At 37.7% G+C, this 23684-nt stretch overlaps 1 protein-coding gene across 2 annotated transcripts in view; it reads right to left on the bottom strand.

Moving 5' to 3' along the window:
* The window catches only part of MFN1 (mitofusin 1), a 27608-nt gene extending 4259 nt beyond the window's left edge, over positions 1–23349 (bottom strand). The window contains exons 1-15 of one of the 2 annotated variants that reach the window (XM_085301212.1): positions 23063–23349; positions 22463–22584; positions 21449–21584; positions 18373–18535; positions 17694–17818; positions 15933–16041; positions 12763–12870; positions 11892–12045; positions 11694–11761; positions 6981–7102; positions 5229–5355; positions 3806–3910; positions 2800–2902; positions 1123–1352; positions 466–630 (exon numbers count right to left, since the gene is read on the bottom strand). In XM_085301212.1, coding sequence (XP_085157338.1) covers positions 466–630; positions 1123–1352; positions 2800–2902; positions 3806–3910; positions 5229–5355; positions 6981–7102; positions 11694–11761; positions 11892–12045; positions 12763–12870; positions 15933–16041; positions 17694–17818; positions 18373–18535; positions 21449–21584; positions 22463–22577 — 1830 coding nt within the window. In that variant the 5' untranslated portion in view covers positions 22578–22584; positions 23063–23349. The remainder of the gene's footprint in view (positions 1–465; positions 631–1122; positions 1353–2799; positions 2903–3805; positions 3911–5228; positions 5356–6980; positions 7103–11693; positions 11762–11891; positions 12046–12762; positions 12871–15932; positions 16042–17693; positions 17819–18372; positions 18536–21448; positions 21585–22462; positions 22585–23062) is intronic. The other variant, XM_085301213.1, reaches the window with a different exon arrangement.
* Between the last annotated feature and the right edge of the window lie 335 nt (positions 23350–23684).

Below are 23684 nucleotides of genomic sequence, written 5' to 3'. Positions count from 1 at the left end.
TTTTTTTTTTTGTCATCCTCAAGGCCCTTAAACTAATCTGGTTGAAGAAAATCCCTTCCAGTTACCACTGCAGAGCAATACAGCTCTATCAAAATGAGCTGGTAACCCAGGTGGCGGGCAGAATATACAGAAGGTTACAAACCTTCATTGCTTTTAATGAGGGAGGAAAAAAAATAAATAAAAAAGCAAATTTCCCACCAACTTCAACTGAATAAGGTAACATCAAATCACCCTGTAACTCAGAAAAACTGAACAGACATATATGTAATATGTAATAGAGAAAATGTCAACTACACTCACAGTAATTTTCTTACTACAAACTGACTGCTTGTATCTAGTTTACTATGCATGCTCATCTGGCCCAGTGTTAGTAAACCACGCTTCACGCCACGCRATACGCAATACCGAACGGGGAAGAYTGGCTTAATCTTTGCCATCACTTCTAGCACAGTGAATGTTGCTAACACTACTTGCCACTCCACCAACAACGATGATGCTCATAGAGGTCCGTGAYGTGAGTGAAGCTAAACTTGTTATCAAAGAAACCATAAATTCGTCGTCTGATACGTTCTCTGGAGTTACGGCAGGAAGGCTGGCAGCAGACGGGGTTGCAGGTAAAGGACGAGGGATCTAGAAGAGTGGAATACGGCAGCCTAAGTAAAAAGCGTTATGAAACCATACAGCAGATTGTTTTTTATCTATTTCATTTTCATATATTCAGGGTTTTATTCAAAAGCAACTGCAGCAATAAAGTCTGAACCATCCTCCAAGCAGTGGAGGTTCTGACAGAACTAAGTCAGAATGAGAAATTGCTCTGCTGTAAGGATTCAAATGCAAAGGTTACCAAAAGGTTTAATTCAAAAGAAAACAAAACTCAGAAAATAGCTACAAAAAGTTTAAGAATTTTTTTTGTTTCCATTTTAACCTGGATATAACCAGTAGCCCTGAATATAATCCAATAAAAACAATCCTCACCAAAACTTTTTTTTTGGTACAAAGGGACTAGGGGAAAGCAGCAGCAAGCAGGCAAGTAGCAGGAACAACTGCAGTAAATCAATGTGTTCTCACCAAGGTAAAACAGTGTACTTAATAAAAGAGCAGCATAATCTCTGAAGCACTCACTTGCAAGTTTGGATCTGCTAGTCCTAACAGCACTCTCTGCGCATGCTTAGGACCCAAAAAACGGTTTACAAGCGAAGTCCATCCCAAGGAAAAGTGGAACATAATATCCTCTTGAAAATCCGCACACAAACTATGACAATTTAGATCATAGCTAAGGTCAAATCTCTTGCATGGAATTAGCAAGTGGAGCTGATTCTGAGCACCAGAAGGCAACAATGGTTTCAGATTTTCTAGAAAAGAACACAWAGTAGTAAAGATGAGGTATCATTAGAACCTTTACAGCAGATTCACACGTGGTGTCCTTGCACTGTTGTCCAGCTTTGTGAACTACATACGTCTAAACCCACCAACAGATCAGTTTTATTTTTATTATTTCTTTAAATCAGTAGGCATTTTAGCAGTGTTGATCCTAATAGAGCTGACAATTCATTGCTCTGACAAAAGAAAATAGCCAAACAAAATCAAGTTGTAGACACGGCACCACTGGAAAAAACAGTCAACCTAACTGAAAGACCTCTAACAATGGTCCTAAGATCAGGAAGGACTAAGAACAAGGTCACGTTTCCAGCAGTTCTGTGGCGCCAAACAAGAAAGGCTGCATCACTGAACGCTTCAAGTAATTCCATGATTTTGYGCTGAGTATTTCATTACCAGAATCAGAACAGAGCAGGAGAGATGGGTAAATAGGCAATGAAACAACCATAAAAAAATAGGGAGTGCTAATACAGGAGCCTCCTATAGGAGCTTTGTGACACCAKCCTGTTTTRCACTCACTCTCAAAGGGCCTGGGGAGAAGACTSTGCTTCAGAAACTTTATCTGACCATCAGCATATTTCATATACCTATTGTGGAAGCCAGAAGTACAAATGAGTTTTATATACAAAAAGATTAGACAAGCTYTCAGAGGACAGGTCCATTATTACTTATTTAAATCATTAATCCAGATGCAGTATGTTGTCTTGGAAGTCCCTAAAATGCTAATTTCTGGAAGCTAGAGATGGACCAATACATTTACCCTGGTTCATTTTCCTTTTCCTCAAGCACAAATTACTGGTTACTATCAGAGGCAGGCTATTGTGCTAGAGAGACACTCACACTTGATCTAGGATGGCTTTTCCTTTATCACTTTACACTGTTAATGTTAAATCATGATCAGAAAGAAAATTCTTTTAAAAACAATTTYTTAAAAAYTTGTCCTCCTCWGAGCTAGCCATAYGCAAACTTTTATAGAAAACAAGRAAAACAGGCAGCAACTCTAGAATGAGYTGGGAAATCGCAAGTTTAATTTCAGTTCCATGGACTCAGTGTGTGACGCAAGCTAAGTCGCTCACKCTCTCTACTCTCTTCATAAGGGAATGATCATTATTTCTACCTACTTCCCAAGTTAACTGCCTACTAAAAATTCTTCGGAGCACATCAGAACACTTAGAAGGTTGTAAATGCACAGATTTCCTTAGATGAGGGCTGCCATTCTGGCCCATTACAGTGCCTAGCCCGATCACACGCAGGCCTGACATCCTGGGAGCAGTAGGGAGGGCAACATTGGGATTAACACTGTCTTGGGCAGCGCACACACTGTTAACAGTGTACTGCTGCACTACAATRCACCTTGTTCTAACCAGTAGCAGTGGAGACAAAAAGCCCCCATTTCTTAATGTTTTTCCCTCTTCATATTACCAATTATCTCCTGCTGCGACTGATGCATTGACTGATTGACTTCACTGGAGCAACGATCAGCCAAGTTTTTTCCCAAACCATCTTCTATATGTTTGTTGAGTTCCTGAAGTTTTAGAAAGAAAACACACTCATAAATTCCTCTTTAGCTAATCAGTTATGTTACACAGTTCTGAGATACGTTAAATGCAACGCATTATTGTTTACCTAGTTAAAATGACACAAGAGGATTTCTTCAGGACTGTAATCATTAAAAGACATACAAAATGTCTGTGTTTTCGGACACGGAGCATAATGCTACCATACTGCCCTGCRAAGACTTAATACTACCATCATTTGACAAGAGCTGATTTCACTGGCCTGCRCAGAGATAAACTACACTCATCAACACCCATGTAGGTCTGCTACGGACATCCGCGGAGCCAGGGTAGAGCAGACTGTCCTGAAAGCACAGTGTTCTCATCTGATCGACAAGACTGGCACAGGCGGGAGTTCTGACAGGCATTCATTAACAGCCAAGTCTGAACATAAGAGGTAGATGAAACTTATAGGTGCATGTTTTTTTAAAAATACTAACTTTGAGGTGGAATTTGTAGAAATTTAATAAAAATTGCCTTTTTAGAAAAGATATTTTGAAAAAACAACCTATTTCAAAGCTCTGGGTGTTTGCAGGTTCCTTTTATTTTTGGATCAATCTTATTTTAGGAGTAGTCAAAACTGTTTACATAAGATCTTCATTTACTACAAATCTGATTTGAGTGACTTAAAGTTTCGGTAATCAGTTTGTTAAACAAATGATTGGAACAATTACACTCATCTCTTCACAAACACTAAGCGTATTTACAACAATTTCTAATTTTTAAATAAACAGAGATATACACATATCAAAGAAAAATCCTRTAAAGTTTAAGGGAAATGTTGCATAAACAGGTACACAAATTATCAAAATATAGAAGTCAAAATTAAAGAAAAGACAGACCCTGGTATGAAACCATGGACAAAAACTTACTGTCTTRTAGAGCTTCAACACTTGTGGAGAAGGATGAAAATCTGAATAAAATTCATCAACCAAAACCGAAAGCCGGCAAATCTCATCAGTCATAGCAGAGGAGACCTGGAAGAATTTGATAAATACATAAAAAGTTTTTCCTGCCTTTCCCAGCAGAGTGAAGACAGGCTATTCCACTAACTGCTACCATAAATTATCCAATTACACAGCATCAGGCAAGATTGCTGTGTTGAGTCTTCTTCCAGAAAGAAATATCCAAGACATTTCAAGAATGTACCTCACGAAGATAAGGGGGCACGTAAATATGTCTGTCACCAGAATGAACTGCTTTCCAGAAAGGCAAACACTTGAGTCTGGGAGATTTTCATCCTGCCATGTCCCGCTAGTGTCAGGGCATTTCCAGGTCTCAATAAACTCTTCCCACTCAGTTTTTGCAAGAATGAATTTAAGAGTAGAACTACATATACCAGCCAACCAGAAAACTTCCATCATCTTATTAAAGAACAACAAAAATCACACTGTCCAGAGAGAAAACCTGTATGGTTTTCCATACAGTTGCAGACAATTCAGAGGAACAGTGCAGGATCTGCCATAGGATGCTGGAGGCCCTTGGTAACACAGATATGCCCCAACATACACTGGGAATGCAAAGGGTTTTTCCTCTTGTATGCTCAGAATACATGTACAAAAAGTAGATAAGAGGCAAGCAATCTCTTGCAGGGGCATATAAATTAGTACTGTTAGTGTGAATTAAAACAATGTCTTATTTATCAAATATTCTGCTATTAAACCCAGTAATGCTGCCTAGACTGACAGCAATTGAATACAGCAGTCTACATTCACTTACACACTTCCACACGGCACCTCCGTGTATGTATATTTTATCCCCAAATTCAGAAAASAAACTGGCCCCCAAAATATGCTACATGATGCTACATCACTTGAAATGGGCCTATTCAAAACATCTCACATTCARGTTTCCTTAAAATTCATGTTTCTTCAAACTGAATTGTTGCTTCACATATTCTTTATGGACAATAAGGAATTTCAGATCAAACTTCCCCAAAGCTTAGACTGTCTGTGGCTAGCCATATTTCTAATGTTTATAATAATTTTTTGAAAAGTAATCAGTAGCTCAACATTCAGTTGCTGGCAGACTCACCAATTTATTTGCCACTTTGCCTAGCACTGTCACCCATGGGAGACAGGGATGCTTGGAAACTTTGAAAGAAAGAGTTAAGACCAAAATTGCCCAGTCTACGTATACATATTTGATCAGCATTAATAAAAGACCAGGTATATAATTCACATCTCTTCTGGAAAGCATCTGCCTTGCCAATCTGTTATCAATTAAACCTGAATTTAAAGATGAAGAAATAATCTTTCTTGTTTACTAAGAAACTGCCCCATTAGGGTTACTTACTTTATTTTCTACCTCCTCAGTGACACGTTTGATTTTTTCCTTAGTATCTTCTGTCAAAATGTTTAACTGATTGCGAACAAAGTCCAGCCTGTCTTTCTGATCTTCTCGCTCTTCCATTGAATGGACTCTAAAATAGCCGAAAGGAAATTACCATCACCAGCAGGTATTCTCTCAACAGCAAAACCACCAAGTATGATCAGGCATGAACCATCTCACTTATAGTTTACTGAGCAGCCAAAAAAGAATGCAACATTGGCTGAATAAAGCAGAGGCCCTACTTTAGAATGACTATAATATTGATATTAAATTCACAGCTGCATTTAAGGGCTTCATTCATCAGCCATAACTTACACTATTAGGCTTTGATATACTTATAAAAGGAGTATTTGGAATTGGAAATGTAACCATAGTAATACGTACTTTAGGTACCATTAAAAAAGAAGAAGGAAACTTGTGACCTTTAGAACTTAACTTATTCTGATTAAAAAGAGGGAGAAAAAAAAAAGGGGGGGGAAGGAGAGAGAGAAAGCAAAGAGGAGGGAGGGAGGGAGAGAAAGATCTGATYAAACTGTCCTACTGCTGCTCACCAGCACCACTCAACTATTCCTTAGCAATGACAGTCTGACTGATGACTCTGCAAAGTAAGGGGGAGGAAACTGTGGAAACTAACCTTGCCAGAGACAACTCTTCAGAAGTCTTCATTTAAGACCTATCATTTAAGTAAAAACTGTTTAAAACTTGCAGCTGTTATATCTTGAAGGGCCAGCAGAAACATCAAAATGGCAATTCAGATTAACAGGGGTCACAGGACAGATTTTGACAATTGACAGGTCAACTGACAGAAAGAAGTGAGTATCAGAATAACTTCAAACAGGTTTCACTGCATGTTTTCATAGCATCTGACAAAGTGAGACAAGTTAGTATATAAATACAGAGTTGGTAAAAGCTGATATATTCAGGAAGGTGAAAATATTTGACAAGGACAGTGGAGTCTGTTGGAACACAGAGATACATAAGATTATCAGACGCGGAAGGAAGGTGGATAGAAAGGATTAAAGACAACAGCAAGATACTTGGGTAGAAGAGAGACAAAGGTAGCAACAAAAGTAAGGAAAAAAACATCCACAGGTAAATCTCAAAGTATATATGAAATTATCAAAGGGAGAAGATGAGCTACTATTATTAGTATTAAAAGGATTATATGAGTAAAGAGAGAAGAAAAATATGTAAAGGGCAATCTGAAATGGACCACAAGCCAAGCCAAACTTGATGTGAGCTCTTCTCATCCCTTCAGGTAATTCTAGCCATTTGCAAATTAAAGTGTCTATATCCCTCCATGCAGTTTCTCAGCACTACTGTTTACAAAAAAAATAGGTAAAGCAGGCTCAAACAATTTCAGAAATCTTGCCTATAGCTAGATAAACTTACAATATGGAACAGCTTAAAGAAAAACTTAAACCCCTCAGACTGTCTTTGTAGCTCTAAGTCAATAATGAAGAATAACAATATAAACTAAGATCCCCGTAAAAAATAGTAATAATAATAATAAAAAAATCACAGATTAAGGACAAGACTGAGTGGTGCAAGTGAATAGTAGCAAGACTGACAAACCACAGAAATTCTCCATTTCTTACCAATTAAGAACAGTGAATTTTACAGTCCATAATACAGCCCAAGAAAATCACCACCATAGAAACGGCTCTTTGGAGGATCTAGATAAACCAAAACCAAACAGCTCTCCAACCAACCTACCTTTTCTCTGCTGCTGCTACATTTATGGTGTCCATAATGTTTTTCACAGTATCTATTATCTGTTTAGCTCTGATAGTGTGCTGTTCAAACTTGGTTTTCACGGCTGACTGCGAGATACACTCCTGCGAGGGGCCCAAGCCACAACACATTACTGCAATTCCATATCAACACCTTCAGGAATTTCACTACCAGAAAGCACTTGCTGCTATTATTATTAACTTAAACCATTGGGAAATAAAAAGGGAGAAAGAATACAAAAATCAAAAGACAACAGAACTGAAATTTCAAATCATAGAATCAGTAAGGTTGGAAGGGACCTCTGGAGATCACGGAGCTATAGCAGCAAAACTGTACCTTCAAGATCATTCACAGTAATGTGCATAGGTTTTAAAATAAATTAATAGTGTAAAGAAAAAGGCAAACTCAAATGTCTAAGTAAGATAAGTCTACCTCTTCACAAATTTTTCCAAATTACTACTTTGGAATTATAGAATATCTGACATTAATGCTAGTAATATTGCCCAACTTCAGCTTTCTTTGTTGCAATAAATATTCTTAGTTTCAAGAAGTAGTTTGTCAATAAAAYTTGATATGCTCAAATCAATATCGACTATCCAGGAACAATATATGCAATTAGGAATAAGAAACAAGGATTATCTCACAGGACATAGAAGTTGCTAAGCAGTTCTTAAAATAKTAGCTCATTTACAGATTATTGAAGTATTAAGTGTACTAGCAGAGAATACTCTAAAGTTACCATTTCTAATCTATCTGCAATCTTAAGTATTTCTTAAGGACAGTGGCTCAGAATTTACAGGATACTGAGAAGATAAGTCAAACGTTCAGTCTGGGCAATAGCAAATCAATTGTRATAAATCATAAAGTAAGAACCAGTTTTTTTTTAAAGCAACTGCTCATAATGACTTACGTGGCCAATTAAACAGCACGGGTGTTCACACTGCACCAAGTCACCACATACTGTAGTGGGTGGGTGTGGAGGTGTTCAAGGAAAAGCAAGCAAGCACCAGTTTCCTTATACTAGAGGTTTTAATTTGTTTTTAGGCTGTAGGGGGCACCTTTCACAGCACAAACAGCATTTAGGTGGCTTTCAAAGGACTTGCCAATCACCTTAATATACTTTGTAATAACAAACTTTAACCTACATTAAATAATAGATCAAAACAAAATAAACAAAATGGGTTAAATATATCCTCTGTTCCTCGATGAAGCAGATCTAGAAATCAGCAATGAAAGGCCAGAGTTTYATAAATATCAGCACATTGTTAGAGCTAGACTAGACACAGGGGAAAGAGTCTTCCCAGMTATTAGTTTGCAGTAGATAAAAGGATGACAGTCACTCACAACACAACCAGAAAATCCAAGTTAGAGCACTAGGAAAAACACAAAGGTTAGTTATATGACTGGAAAAGATAMGAGGAAGACAGCTGCACATTTTCCATTAGTTTATAAACAAACATTTATCAAAACAAAGATAAAAGTTATGCTTTAATTGCCTTACCAAAACCAGTTACCTTGCAATCCACTCTCAGTACTGCAAGATAATCTTTAAGTGCACAGCTTATTACATTCCCAGGTACTGTCAGAAGATTCTGCAATAGTGTACTAATTCAGGCTGTGTTATTTGTTTCAATTTGTAGCCAGAATTCCTCTTCTGCTCTGCCTCCCTCTTCCACTCCCCTCACCCCTTTTCCATTACCAGCTTTATGAAGCGACTTGRCAAACACTATGACATGAGGCAGGATGCTTTTTGTTTTTATACAGAATATCCATTAAGAACTACTGCATATAGTTCATTGTGCGAGCACTTCTTCATCATTCTGTGTATCTCATTCTAAGATTTCAGAAAAAAACACACATGGTATTTGCCATTACTCCACAAGATAAAAATTTACAATCCACTAACTCGACCCAAAGGTCCTACAGACTGCATACCTTTTTCCCTGTTGTTACACAGCTGACATACGTAGTAACATCACTTCTTAAAGCTCCTAAATGCACCTCTAAAATCTTTCATCACTAATTTCATCACTGCTTACAACAAATGGTTCCAGTGCTTCCAGACATATTAAGGTCTGGCCAGTAACTTTAACAACTTTGTGCTCTGGAGAAGAACACATTATAATTATATTTGGAATTCCTTTTAATTGAAATAAAACTCCACACAAACGTAGAGTTACAAGCCTTTCAAAAATGCTGCAAGTTTTTCACATACCACAACAAATTAGCACTGAAGGGTTRTTTCTAGATTCTCTAAAGATTCCATCTAAACTGAGCTCATACCAGTTCTCAGATGAACAGGCTTTCCCATAAAATTGCAGCCATTAGCCACAGGGTACCAATATTAAAGTCAGGAAAGTGAAAGCATCGGAGAGGTAACAGTTCCTCCTCTCAAGCCAGGAAGAAGAGGAAGCTGCTCRGTTTTAATGCAGTGAAGACAAAAGCAGGGTGACAGAAGGAACAAAATCAGCAGACATAGCCAGCAGGAACATGGAACTCATGGACACTTATCTAGATGAAGTGAGGAGATAGTTTAGAGATGTGAACCAGATGAAATAACACACAAGACRCTTGGAAAGACAGAATGGGGTGCCTGAACAGGGATATGGAGCTAAAGGCAAGACAGATAGACTGAGTTAGAGAGGGGACTAGCGYTGGAAGAGAACAGGCAGAAGCGTCTGTGCTCTCATACATTCCCTTTCACAGACTGAAGTACAATCCAGAGTCTTGSGACTTGCAGCTTCTGTCAAGAAATACACAAAAATCCAGAGTGCTTTAGCCCATCCCCAAGAAGTGCTTAGACTCTACTAACAGCCATATAGCATCCAAATTTGGTCTACCAGTGCACAAAGCATGGTATCAATTAGGACCTYATTCCCAGACGGATCACACAAAATTCTACTTCACATACACTATTCTTTGTTAATACAYTATGCTAAAAGGTATCCCTAGTAGTAGTCAACATAGCTGATGTCAGCATATTATTGGTATCAGTTACTGTATTAGCTCAAGTGACAGTAATTTGAGTGCCAGGTSTGAAAACTTCAGATCCAGTGAATCATAAGTATCAGCTTGGCTTTAAATAAAATGCCATTAGAACTTAGGAAATTGTCCACAAAATCTGAAATCAAGACTGTGAAACAAACTGCAACACTAAATACTCAAAATTTAAATTGCTTGGGCATCCTTAATTTAGTACATGTTGTCATATTCTAACTGATGAGATAACACTTATTCTGTCATCAGTGTGAATGGCTGTGGAAGAAACAGGACTGCACAGGGAAAAACATTACAGAATCCTCCCCTCACTGTCAGGTCAGAAGATGTGCRGCAAATGAAATAGATAACTTGAAAGAAAACATGATATTTTAGGCCATTGAGCAATGTCACAAAATTGTTTTTTGCCAAAGAAACTTTTCATGGTTGTGACCCTGCTGTTGTGGACACTTCTCATCTTGGTGGCTGATATGAGACTGTGGAACCTGATTTGTAGATAGGCTGAACACTGATAACATCAAATAATTTAATAAATCATATGGGCATGTTAATTTTTGAATGCTTAACTGTTGAATACTTAATTGTAATTTTAAGAGTTTTTGTAAAATAAATTTMAGGTACAATATATGGGAAAATATGTTGAAGTACAATGATTTTAGAAGCTTAATTACCACTTTTTTCCTGCTGGTTGAGAGTTTCCTATTATGTTTGACCACAGCTAGTAACACAAGCAAGAAATGTCATGCCCCACGAACTTAAGCTCTGCAGGTATCTGAACCAGTCATTTCAACAACTCTGTCATCTATCACAAGAGCACAGTTAAGGATTAAATTCGAACTCTAAACTGACACTTTCTTGCTTTTGCAGGATTGAATCAAGCTATTATTTTAACATAGTTTTGATATATACGCATCATTACATAATATGGTTTTCTGTAGGTCCAACAGGCTTATTAGTAACATGAGAGAAGTATTTTTCAGAGGCAGTTTGATCTTTTTAAATATATAGAACAACGAATTGCTAGTTGAGGCATGTAAAAGCAGCCTCGAGCATTTGCTGCACATAAACTGCAGCCACATTGTTCAGACTCATATTACACAAGRTATGCTAACAACCAGCATACCAAAAAATAAAGGCATATCCAAGATGTCTCCTTAAGATATCCAGGAATGGTTTTAATATTAAAGTTACCGAATTTAGCAAGATAAATACATTCTGTCAAAAGAAATCAATCAATTGCCTAGCCAATCCTACTTCTGAAGAAAGTGTAAACTCCAGCTATGAATATAGCTGAATTTGGAGTGAAGCACAGATTCYGTACAGCAAAAAGGATGTCAAAACAGTGTTACTGTTCAGAGTGCCAGAACTATGAGGTAGATAACAGYGATAATTTCAAAACTCTGACGTTACTGATGTTTTGTATTGGTGAAACAGAATTTCTTACTATTTATATCCTGAATTACAACCATTAATTACAAAGCTACAGCTTCAGAACAAAATAAGGCTGACCAAGCAGCAAACATTTCACCAGCTTACCAAGAGAGACCAAAGTTAAGGCAAAATTGTCACATGGTTTGCATACCTTACACGCCTCTGCTTCTTGATATGGGTAATGTTGAGTAAAATRAAGCTAAAGGGTGAACAAAAGTTACCTTTGCACCAAGAAAAGAGGCATTCTAAAAAGTCCATCATAAATACCTCAAATATCTGTTCAAAATTTTGAAATTCCTGGAACCTCGTTTGAAATCCTTCAGCAAGTGCCTCTCCTGCAAAACATAAGAGAAATTAATGGCAAGAACACCCCACTCACAGCAGTAATTGTATCTTAAATATTTCTCTTTATCAGGCTTTATGATATTTTTCCATATTTGAGGAAAAGCAAGAATTCCTACATACCACCCTCTGGCATTCCTTGGGCTTTCTGTCTCCTGGCACTCAGAACTTCTTTTGCCGAGACAAAAAAGATGCGATTCCTCGCTTCTATGGGATCAATAACTTTGAGCTCATCAACTAGAAAATTGAGGCAGCGCTCCATGTGCTGCCTACGCACCTGAGGAAAAAGTAAAAAGCTCATGAGAAAAGTCACAAATTGAGCCATCGTCAAATCAGAACATCAGAGTAAGAAATAGAGTCCAGCAGATGCTTATGAAGCCTTAGCCAGCAGATGTCTTCTAATCCTACTGATGCAGCAGCTGCCCATAACCACAGCCTTAGAAGCAAAAATATTTTCTTTTACAACTACCTTTATTTACACCAGCCATATCTCAGTTATTGAAATAATCAATTCATTCCTTATATACTCAGGGTACTAAGTATTACTGCAGGCAAGCTGCAGCTGGAAAGATCTGTTTGACAGTTGCTCTGTGCCTTAACATGCATAATCTGTATCCGCAGGTTGCATTACAAAACTAAAAGATAATACAAAGAGGATTTAAAATGAGCCTACTGGGGAAGAAGAAGGTTCTAAACAAACTTTGCATTTTATTATATCCTGCATATACCCTAAGTTCATTTGCAGGTTGCTTTTTGCTTCTAACAAGTAATAACACTGATGTCTATATTCTGAACAAATTAATATATTTTAATAAGACAGATCTGATGTWCTCTATATTACTTAGGCAATTTAGCATAGCATGCTCATACGCATCTGGAAGTGTGTGTGTGTGTACACATACATAAACACAAACACACACTTATATACAACAAAAGCAATGTTCTCAATTATGGAAATCTGTCTGAAAACAATAAGGGCCATSAAGTCACTCACATCCTCCATATACTCTGGTTCTGATGCAGAAGCATCCCATCTATTATTCAAGATGAAGATGTTTGGCTTGGAAAGACGTTCGTTCACTTTATGGAAGAAATGCTTCTCCTAAGAATTAAAACACAAACAAAACACTCCCCAGACATCCAAAACAGTCAAACACTCTTCTGTAACAGATTCTGAAGTCGAATAACTTTTGTTAAAGTTTTGTATTAAAAATAATTCATTAGTATTAAAAATCACAAATATCAATACAAAAAAGGCTTATGAAAGTTCAGAAGTTATCAAATGTCTTAAAAATKATGCCAGGATTAAAAATCAAAGATGCTGCAAACTTCTCTGAAATAGATACCAAGTAATCAAGTACATTTCCAGAGTGTACTCTTCCAAARTACACTTCAAAAACAAATAGTTTAGAAAACACTGGAACAAAAAATTTATTTTTTCTATAAATCTATTTTTTTGTGCTTACACACTCCTTATCACAAAAATTAATTTTCTTTGATAGTTCTAGCCCTCTGTTAAATTAGTTTGCAGTTGCGTGACATCCAAAACACTGCTAAGGAAGAGAGGAACAGGAAAAGACCAAAAAAAATTATGACTGTACCTGCTCATTTTGTTTTTAAAAAAGATGTCTGGCTAAAACCGTGAAGTCTTCCTTATTTGAATTATATTCTTGTCCACTTTGCCAAAWTTGGTTTAACAACTAGAAAACCACCCATCCAACTATATTCTTTAACTAGATAATACTAGTTTAACCTAAAAATAAGTTATATTTGCTGTTTGAGCGTATATAGCTTGAGTCAAAGGAAAATAACACCGCCACAAGCAACTGCCAAATGTTTTAACATTAGAAATAAGACATGTATGTTGCTTGAAAAAGCAGTTTTAGGTCCCTTTCCTGTACCTCCTATCCATCAGTGCTCTTTTTCTGCAGTCATAATGGGTGAAACCTCGACGGAGCGACTCCCTGTTCAACACAAATCAAACACAAAATATCTTTTTGCTTCCATACGGTTCTTGAACCTACAGCAGAACACTATCATACATTCCGGACTCAACATTGTAAATGTGTTTGTCTCCACCGTCCAGGCAGCAAGTATAGGTAAAAAAGCTTAGAACTGCAGAAATAACCACCATGTCTAAAGAGACTTTATGAGGGATTATTAGAAAAATCATGTTTATGCTAAAATACATGGCTTTGTTTCAGCTGCCAAATATTCTCAAACATGTTATAGTAAGAAGTAAAGCTATGTCCAAGCAGGACAAGAATACAGTTACTTCGTGCTTCACCTGAAGGAAAAACTTGTATAGATGTAGAAAAAAAAATAGCATTTTCCACAATGCAAAGCAAAATATAGACGCTCTAGAGCAGTTACATAACTGTTAAAGGTAACTTCAATTATGTCTACCACGATGAAGATTTTTTTTTTTTTAAGTAAGGGAGAAATATTAAAATAACACTTTACCAGGACAAAGCCTCAATCCTAACTAAGATCTTCCTTCCTTCCCCTCCAATATATWCCCTTATATCTCCTGATTCTACCAATTCCAAGGTGTTCAGTATTAAGTAGGGATTTATAGGTATGGCAATCCAAAAATCTCAGTAGAGTTTTACACTTCAGACAAATTGCAAAACTGATCTATTTCTATCTTTTGTAATTTTCAGCTGTGCCTAACAGGGAAAGAAAACGTTGGTTAAAGTCATAATAAAAAAGGCACAAAACCAGTTATGCAACTAGGATGTTAACRATCAGACAAATACAAAATTAATAAAATTTTCCAGCAGATCTAAAATCTATAGTTTCTTGCGTATTTATCATCTCAGTCAGATTATTTTTAATATGTTCATTTTTCATAAGCAAATGGGACAACCAAATCAACTTTGGCTTTATCTCTGTTCCTTTACTATACCAACTTGAATTTTATCTGGCATGCAGGTTGCTACTGTTTCCATGTTTCTATACAGTAGCAGAATGCTCACTAAAACCTCATGTTTTTATTATTTATTTAAACTACATCAAGCTACTAGACTTCCTCCACGCTAAAATCCAAAGTGTCCTTCACGTCAGATAATGGAAAAGATTAATTAGACGCCTTTTGTATTGGAGTCTTTGTGGATTCAACTCAGAAAATACAATGTAGTGTTTTTAAATTCACTACTTCTTCTTAGATTTCTACTCAAACATTCCAACTGGCTGGAATGTAAGGAAATGCTGGCTTCTTACATTCAAGTCTTTATAGTATTAACAACTGTCTCAAAAAGAAACATCACTTGCACATTAGAACTATGCTTCAAAACAATCATGAGCATTTTGTTTGTTTATGGCAGGCTTACTTAATAGAAGTCTTCAAGGGATTTCCCAACAGCATTATACGACATTCTGGTAGTCAAACTTCCRGCAGAACACAAACTTTATATTGACATTGTCTGCATGCATAATACTTAGTTCAGTCAAAACCTGAGGCCTCTACAATATTAAGATGAATCTCTGGTCGTGTAGTCTGARCATCACAACAGCTCTCTTGGCTACCTTGCATGTTCTCCTTCTATAATTATACAGTTTTCAGGCTTCAAGGTATATAGAAGTCCGCTTTATAAAATAAAGGTGTTAAAATATCTTCAGTTCTCCCTATTCAAACAGGACAGAACTGTGTAAAAAGATTGCTCATTGCTAGTAAATGTTGACATTGTGACACCGATAGTAAATTATAGAACTAGCCCTCAACACAAGATATAGCACAGGAACTGACACCCTTCTGAGGCAAGAACACGAGGAACAGGACAGAAATTCAATTTTCTTCACATACTTCAAGTATTTTACTGAACTTCCAGATACGAAGTACTTTGCAAGTTATCTTCTTGATATTACAAATATGTCCTCAGGAGACAAATATGAATAAACTGTAAAGCCAGGCAAGCATTTCCTCCATCCTTCAAAAAGGAAACTAAGACAGAAAAGATAAAGCCTATGCTCAAGTCAGAGCAAGCAAARCTGGTAAGAAATCAGGTTCTCACTTCCCTAAAAAGGGATATACCTGCCAAATCCTATTCACAAAATCTAAATGCAGCAATTCAAGAAAACTTCGCTGAAGGACTACTGGAAGCAATTAAGGAACCACTGAATATTTAAATTAAGATTTAACTTAAAAATCATTGTACATCATACCGTGTTCATGAGGGTTGATTCTGAATTGGCAACCAAGACAAACACATCAGCATCTAAGCAGAATTTGTCAATCCAGCTGTCTAACTCTGTAGTGACATCTGTGCCAGGGCTGTTGAATAAAACGATAAAAAAGTATTATCCAACAAAGGAGTACCTGACTTTTAGAAACTGATAAAAATACAGGTGGATTTCCTAAGGGCCCTGTAGAAAGCCATGAAACTTTGTATCTTGAGGCTGATGCTCACCTCAAGTTTAAGACAGGCATAACAAAAAACAACTACTATTTAACACTGCTTATTCATTAGACCATCTATTCTTTCCAAAATGCAGTTTCAAAATAAATACATGCATCAATACAGTCAAGAAAAGTGACATAACTCACACAGTCTCACATAATAGTCCTCCTTCCCATCTCCTAGGTTTTAAATTTCAACTGAAAAGGCCAGTTCTTCATAAAATAAATTTCCTCTTTTCTTTTTAAACAGACCTACCTATAAGTTTTAGGTCTAAGCACTGTTTGCAAAACATAACAACATACTCAAAATATTTACTTAAGATTGTAGTGTTCTCTGTTTTTCACAGATAGTGAATAAGGAATTCACAAATTAGAGCAGCACTGTCTCTCATGCTTGCAACATCTCAATTATTTCCAATTCAAATTTGTTCCATTTAGGAATAAAAAGATGTTTTTCTCCTCGTAAGTCCCAGCTTTATAGTTTTCTCAGATTTCAAGGTTTTTTTYCCCCTTTACATTTAACCTTTAGCAAGCAAAATCATGCAGATCAAATCATACTTTATATTATACCCATGCAAGGATCACTTCTGGCCTTCTAGGAGGCTTGTGTTACGCAAATGTCCCCAAGAAGAAAACACAACTGTGTAAGTTTTGAAGTTCATCAAACACACCACCTTCTTTTATCAGCTGGACTGGTTTCCTCCAGTTACAACTAACACAAGCCCTGATTTCGCACCCAAGAAAACAATGATAAGCTCCCACTGATTTCAAAGGTGCAAGATTACACACATGACAAAAAGCACTACTATTCATCAGAATGCATTCTGGAACTTATTTTGCTGGATTTATAAATTTATACTTATAAATTCACTCATAAGAATAGAATCTATATTAGATTCCTACCTTAGGTATAGATCATCTAAGAGTTTGAAAAAAATATTATTAGTTTATACATCAAAGTGGCTGTGAACATTGACACAGGCAAGCGCAACACCTTTCAGAATCCTTTAAGCCATGGAAAAATGTTCCAACACGCAGGACATAACCTAATTGTCAGTATGCGGGTTTCAAAGCAACCATTACTTTGGAATCTAGGCATAGAAATTCTTATTGGAAGCTTTTAAATATGAAGTCCAGACTCCTTACACTTCACCTGATCAGTCTGAACAGTTTGAAGGACAGGGGACAGGCCAAGGGTTACAGTTGCTGCAACAACCTATCAGCATTTCCATATTCTTTGTTTTAAAGGAAGAAGTAAAACTCAGCCAGAAGTTAGTCCCTTACTCAGCTCAGTCACAGGATACTTGTTTGTTCCAGCTGTTAGGAGGCCAAAATCAGCACAGTGATGACAGGCAGCAGTATATACAAAACATACAAACGCTATACTCTTCAAAAAAAGAAAGAGCTCATAATAATTTCATAATCCAATAACCAAAAGAGAAACACAGTTAGTTAATTGATATCTCGTTTAAATATTATCATGGCTAATTTATTTGAGAAAACATTTAATAAAACAGTAGGCATACCTGTCCACTAAAACCAAGTCATCTCTCAGGAGGGCACACTTTGACTTGGGCCAAAAGACATGGACAAGACAGCCAGCTTTCAAATCTTTATCCATGTGAAGTGCATGGGCAAGCTGGTTAACAGTCTAAAGAATACCGAGAGAGAAGACAAACATACATATGCACCATAAACAAGCCTGTAAATCAGCATAATTTGTTTCTCATGCAAACCTGTCACTTAAGAACCCATCTATATTTCTTAAATAGGATAGCAGAGTTCATAGTTCCCTCTGGTAAGCATTTGTGAATCATTTTCTGGCCTCTTATATCAATCAGCATCTACACACATAAATATGAGCCGTTAAATAAGCTAAACATTGTAGGGCCAAACTAGAGCACACTGCAAATCTTTAACAAGTAACAGAACTTAYTGTCAGTCCTATAAAACTAAATCACTCAATGTATGCCATGTTACAATGAGACACACATCAGCTGTTTCCCTGAAATATCCAGGAAAAAATTTGAGGTGGATTATTTCTGTTTATTCAGTTATTCATTCCTGAATAAGAACAACATAAACACGAAGAATGAGTTAGGCTTATATTTTAGTAAGACTTGAAATCATTGTTAAAAGACAGACCTTTGGAGACCTGGAAAATCAAAGTTGTGAAAAGCAGCATTAATGATTTAGAAACTATACCTTGACACTCTTCTTTTCATCTGATCCTTCTGTCATAAGATAAGCCTTATCTCCATCCGTTCCTTCCACACTGAGAAAGCAGTTAGTTGTATGGCCAATCCCACTAGGAAGTACCTTATCCCATAGCATTGCATTAATAACTGAACTTTTTCCACTACTCGTTCTAGAGGGAAAAAAAAATAAAATCACTTCAAGCAAAGCATAGCAAAAWTGAATGTACCTTTGTTTTAAACTGAATGCACCCCATTTAAAAGCATCAGGCCCATATTTTGCAAGTTGTTTTGGGTGGTACAGCTTCAGGTCAGTGCAGTGCAGATTGCCAGAAWGAAGAGGGAGTGTAAGAAAAGATCATTTGAATGGCAATTCCAAAAACCTTTCTTGATACCAACGCACACTATCCAACTAAGAAAGCCCATTTTCATCTGTGTAACACATACTGACTCAACAAGCAAAATCTGTATTGGCAAGAATGCTTTTATCTGGGTTTGAATTTATCTGGTTTATTTGAATCAGCATCACACATCCACATAATATGTAAACGTGGAAAGCATCTTGCACAGACAACAGCTCCACTCTTCTACCCCAGAAAAAAAAGCATCTAGTGTAAAACGATGCCTCAGATCAACTGTAATGAATGGTTAAACTTCAAATTAAATGCAGAAAGTCCCACAAAAACAGGCAGCTTGCCCTCTTCTTTGTGCCAACCTTAGTGCTCTCTCTAAAAGAACCAATCGAAAACATACTTAACATTTTGGTCAGAGTTATTTTTGATCAGATTACAGTTCCACATTCCTGCCAACAGAAATTTAGGGATGCCAGAAGAGGATGTGAGGAGAAGTCTGCATACCTAGCGGTAGAGTAGGACTACGCTCCGTTGGGGCAACAGATATTTAGGCTGCTTAAGTGATCATGAAGTTCCTGCCTCAAGTCACATAGCCTACTCACACTGTTTGATCTTTCAGCCACAAAAGAACTACTACTTCCGACACAGTTTTCCAGGCATTAGATGTGGTGCAAAAGGAGCACAGTTAGTAATGCCTTCAGCTACATTTCAAAGCATTGCTGTCAATGACGGCAACTCAGACCAAGTTAATGGAACAACATCCTCAACTGAATGAAGATTTCCACCGTGAAACAGTTTGCAAAAAACACTTGATTTTATTTCTTGTACATAATCCTCATAATGTAAACGCTCTCTTCCATCATGAGACTCAGTCTTATCGTCATTTTAGAGGGAAAACGTTGTTAAATTAACTAAAATCCTGTTGATTAAATAGCGCTGTTCTCCAACTTAAAATTTTGCAAGAACTTGAAGTTCATCCTCAGCAATATCCTTTTTGGCACTAACCTTCTACCCCWCACCCATAAAGATCTGTGGCTTAACTATTACACAACAGGGTACAGTGAACATAGATTGTAATTTGKTTTTTTGATTTACTTCTCCTGCAAGAGCAGTTTAGTGGTCACTGTACAATAGTTTACAGATATACTCTCAATGTCTCTCTCAAAAACTCTGAATTGTTCTGAGGACACATCTCCAAGTTAAAGGTTAATTAATTCTTTTTTCCTGGTGCTGAACCCCTGCCCTTTGCAAAAGCAACTTTTACCAGGAATCATAGCTGTAAATGCATTTTTCTTCTAACTTTGTGAAAGGTTCAGATATAACCACTTCCTTTCTTTCAGGTCCTTTTACTGTTTATTTTTAACAGTCGAACGACTGTTAGCAAAGTGAAGGTAGTAAGACCATTGTTGTACATATTTCCTTAGTATTATTAAGGAACTTTTAAAATTAAAACATGAAGATCCATATGGAGATTTTTTTTTTTTTTTTAAGCGTAGAAATAGCAATCTTCTCAGAGTGAACTAGACTAATCAGGCAAACAGGCATCTGAAAGCATTGTAACCTYAGTCTTTTGGAAGGACTTAATAATTTGATATCTCACTTTGCATTTAGTAATGTGGATTTCCAGTCTATTTCTACAGCCTCAAAATTTTACAAGAACATTAGAGCACAACATTTGGACTGCAGACATGAATTGGAAATGTTAAAACTCAACTAATGCTTCTTAYTGAAAGCTTAAAACTGTTCCATTAAGATTGGATTGAAAACTAAAGCACAAAAGAACTACAACCAAAGACACACGCGTCTAAGCACCTAAAAGCACCTCTTTAAAATATTTTTTAATGTAGTAACTAATTTTTGAGTGCAACAAATACCTTTCTTTTTACCATTTTCCTGTCACTTACAATATATACATATATAATACACACACACACACATAGAGAGAGCGCTTAGGTGATATAAAGCTAACCACAGTTAAAAAATTTCTAATTCTGAAAATAACTTTTCTGGAACAGAATAGAATTCAAAACACTTGGAACTTTGGAAATATTACTTCAATATACAAAAGATATTATAGTCTCTGGTAACACCACCAAGGACTGAACTATAACTTTTCCTATTCAGTGATTCAGAAAAGCATAACTTCATAACTTGATAACTTCATTCAGATTTATTTTTAAATCAGTAATATATATATATCATCCCTAATAATCATCACATAGATACAGTAAACTAATGATTAATAAGGCAAGTTTCTCTAACTTYGTCACTCTATTTCTTCTTCAGGTGCTTATAGGTGGAAACAAAAGCAGCCCAAGGAGTAGTTTTTCCAGTTACTTGTGACCAATCACAAACTAATGTTCCTATAAATAACAGCCAGCAAGACAACAATACTAAAAACTATACATACAATCAAGTTAAAAAAAAATTCTAGAGAAGATAACAACAATCTCAGACCTTCCTTAGTCAAATAGGTGTTTTATACAGTTTATCAATGACAAACACATAACATGATGTACATAATCAAGCTGTAGTAACAGAGCAAGATAGCATCAAAGAAAGATTTAGCACCAATTAGACAAGAGAACATGTTTTAATATATAATACTTTTTAAAATTAATTTTATGATGAAACGTTAAATCCACTAAATTGAGAACTTAGAAATACATACAGTAAGTACTCAATGACAGTAAACAAAAAAAGAAATTAAATTTTGGTAATTTTGTTCAATACCTGCCAAAAAATGCCACTTTCATGTGTCTCCGTGAAAGCACCTCACCAATGACTGCTAACTTATTTTTATATGCCTGTATTTTTGATAGTTCATCTTCTGTTGCTACATGTTCAAGTTCTGGGTTCCTGTATGTTGCTAGAAATAGAAAAAGAACAGCACAAAAACAATCACTTACAGAGTATATGCTCCAGAATACAAGATRCAGATTATCATTACCTTACATGCCAATACAGACCTGTCTGAAATTTAAATTAGACAGCAGTAAAAAAATGAAAGAAACAAAAAACTCACTACTGACCCTGCTATTAGCCCTTGTCATTTGACTGGTCCAGGCAAGCACTTGTAAAACCACAGCAATTCACTGCAGATGAATCAACCTAAACTGGCCTAAAACTGTTGGATTTGAAATCTACTTTCATTTAAGCATCATAAAACACTTTCAGAATTTGAAGGACTGTCCAGGGCTTATCATTTTGTCCCACCCTCGGTGACACCTGCCTCCTTCAGAAGGGAAGGCTGAGACCTCTCAGGTATGGTAGCCAGGCTCGGCTGTCTCCTCCTGTAAGAGTTAACCGGGATGATGAGCAGCTAAGCCTGCTCAGTAACCCAAGCTCCTCTGCATTACCAAACTTTTGAGGGTGTAACCAGTGCTTCTTTGTGCTCTGTCAAGCTGACCTACTTTCAYACCAAGTATCAGGAGAAGCTGCTTAGCCTTTTGTCTGCACAAAAGAAACAGCAGGACTACTAACACTGAAGTTGTTAAGCTTTCACCCTCACCGGAAGGAGGCTAAGGTTACCAGCCCAAATAATTCAATTAGCCTTTTGTATATGTATATACCCTAAAATTCCTGCTAGCCTAAGTAAAAAAAAAAAAATCACACTCAAATGAAAAAACGTAATTACTCTTGAACACATATTGACATGTGCAGCAAATTAATGTATACCATAATGCACAACCATAAAGCAAATCCAAAGCAACAGACAAGGCCCTTGTGTTTAAGATGAAAACTAACCTTCAACAAAAGCTGCTCCTTCAGTGACATAGTCCAGCAGCTGGTCAAAGATAGCAGTAATGGTCTTTTTAGCCAGCACAAAGTGTTTGAGCGGAGAGACAGTAGGTTCTGCCATTATGCAACTATAAGGAAAGTTACATAAAAGTGACTAACATACACAGGACCACACAAGCTCTCACCCAGTAAGATTTTAAAGAGTAAATACAACRAATACTAATAGAAGTTAATTTACATTGGTTTTGTTATCCTAACAAACGCTCACCTTTCCCCTAGTCATGGTGTGTGTGTGAAGGGAGAGGTTACAAAAGAAATCTGCAAAGACTAAGTTTCCTTCTCTGAATGCTCACGACACCAAGAACATCCTACTTGTCTTGTAGATGTAACTTCGGTATTGAAAGAYACTGGCCAAAGCACTTCAAATCCCTTGTTTGGTTAGAGCCAACCTTCAAACACGAGCTCGGCCAGGAAAACATCCAGCTGGGTCTCTATTTAAAGCCCAGCGCTCGGGCTCACTTTTCAGCCTGGCGTCCGCCGCACACCACAGAGGCTCTTCTGCCCTTCCCAGTCACCTCAGTGTCACCTGCGCCCCCCCACAGGTACCTGCTCCAACGGCCGCTTCTCCTTTCAGCCCCGCGCGCCACCCGGCCCGCTACAGCCCGCCGGCGGCCTCAGGCAGCTGCGGAGGTCGCGGGCTCCCCTCAGGGAAAGGGTCGCTCGGGCAAGGGGTGGCCGCGGCGGCGCCGGGGGGGAGCCCGGGGCCCTTCGCTCCGCGCCCCGTAGGTCACTCGCTGAGCGCCCCGCCGGCCCCGCGCTCCTCCATCACCCGGCAACCGCCGGGACGGGGGCGGGCCGCGCTTCCGCTTCCGYCTCCTCCTCGCCCCGCTCCCGGCTCCGCCGCCATTTCGGGCGGGAGCACAGCGGACCGGAAGTGCGTGAGGGAAGGGGGGAGAGGGGAGGTGAACCGCCATCTTGGTTGCGGGCAGCGGCGGCTGGGCTGGTTGTGAAATGGAGACGGGGCAGAGACCCGTCGCCGCGGCCCCGCACCGGGAACCGCGCCAGGCGCCGGGCCGCCCCTCGTCGGGGGCGAGCAGCCGTTTGGGGTAGCTGTGTGCGCGTACACCTGGCTTTTCGAAGGCACTGCGTAACGCAAAGCACAACATAAAGCTGTAGCCTCAGTGAGGGCTTTTGTATTTACACTGGATCTTGCACTGCTTGCAAGCTG

Source organism: Rhea americana, unplaced genomic scaffold, assembly GCF_003343005.1.
Source record: "Rhea americana isolate MKP2758 unplaced genomic scaffold, rheAme1 scaffold_174, whole genome shotgun sequence".
NCBI classification, from domain to species: domain Eukaryota; kingdom Metazoa; phylum Chordata; class Aves; order Rheiformes; family Rheidae; genus Rhea; species Rhea americana.
This window is presented reverse-complemented; position numbering and strand designations above follow the sequence as displayed.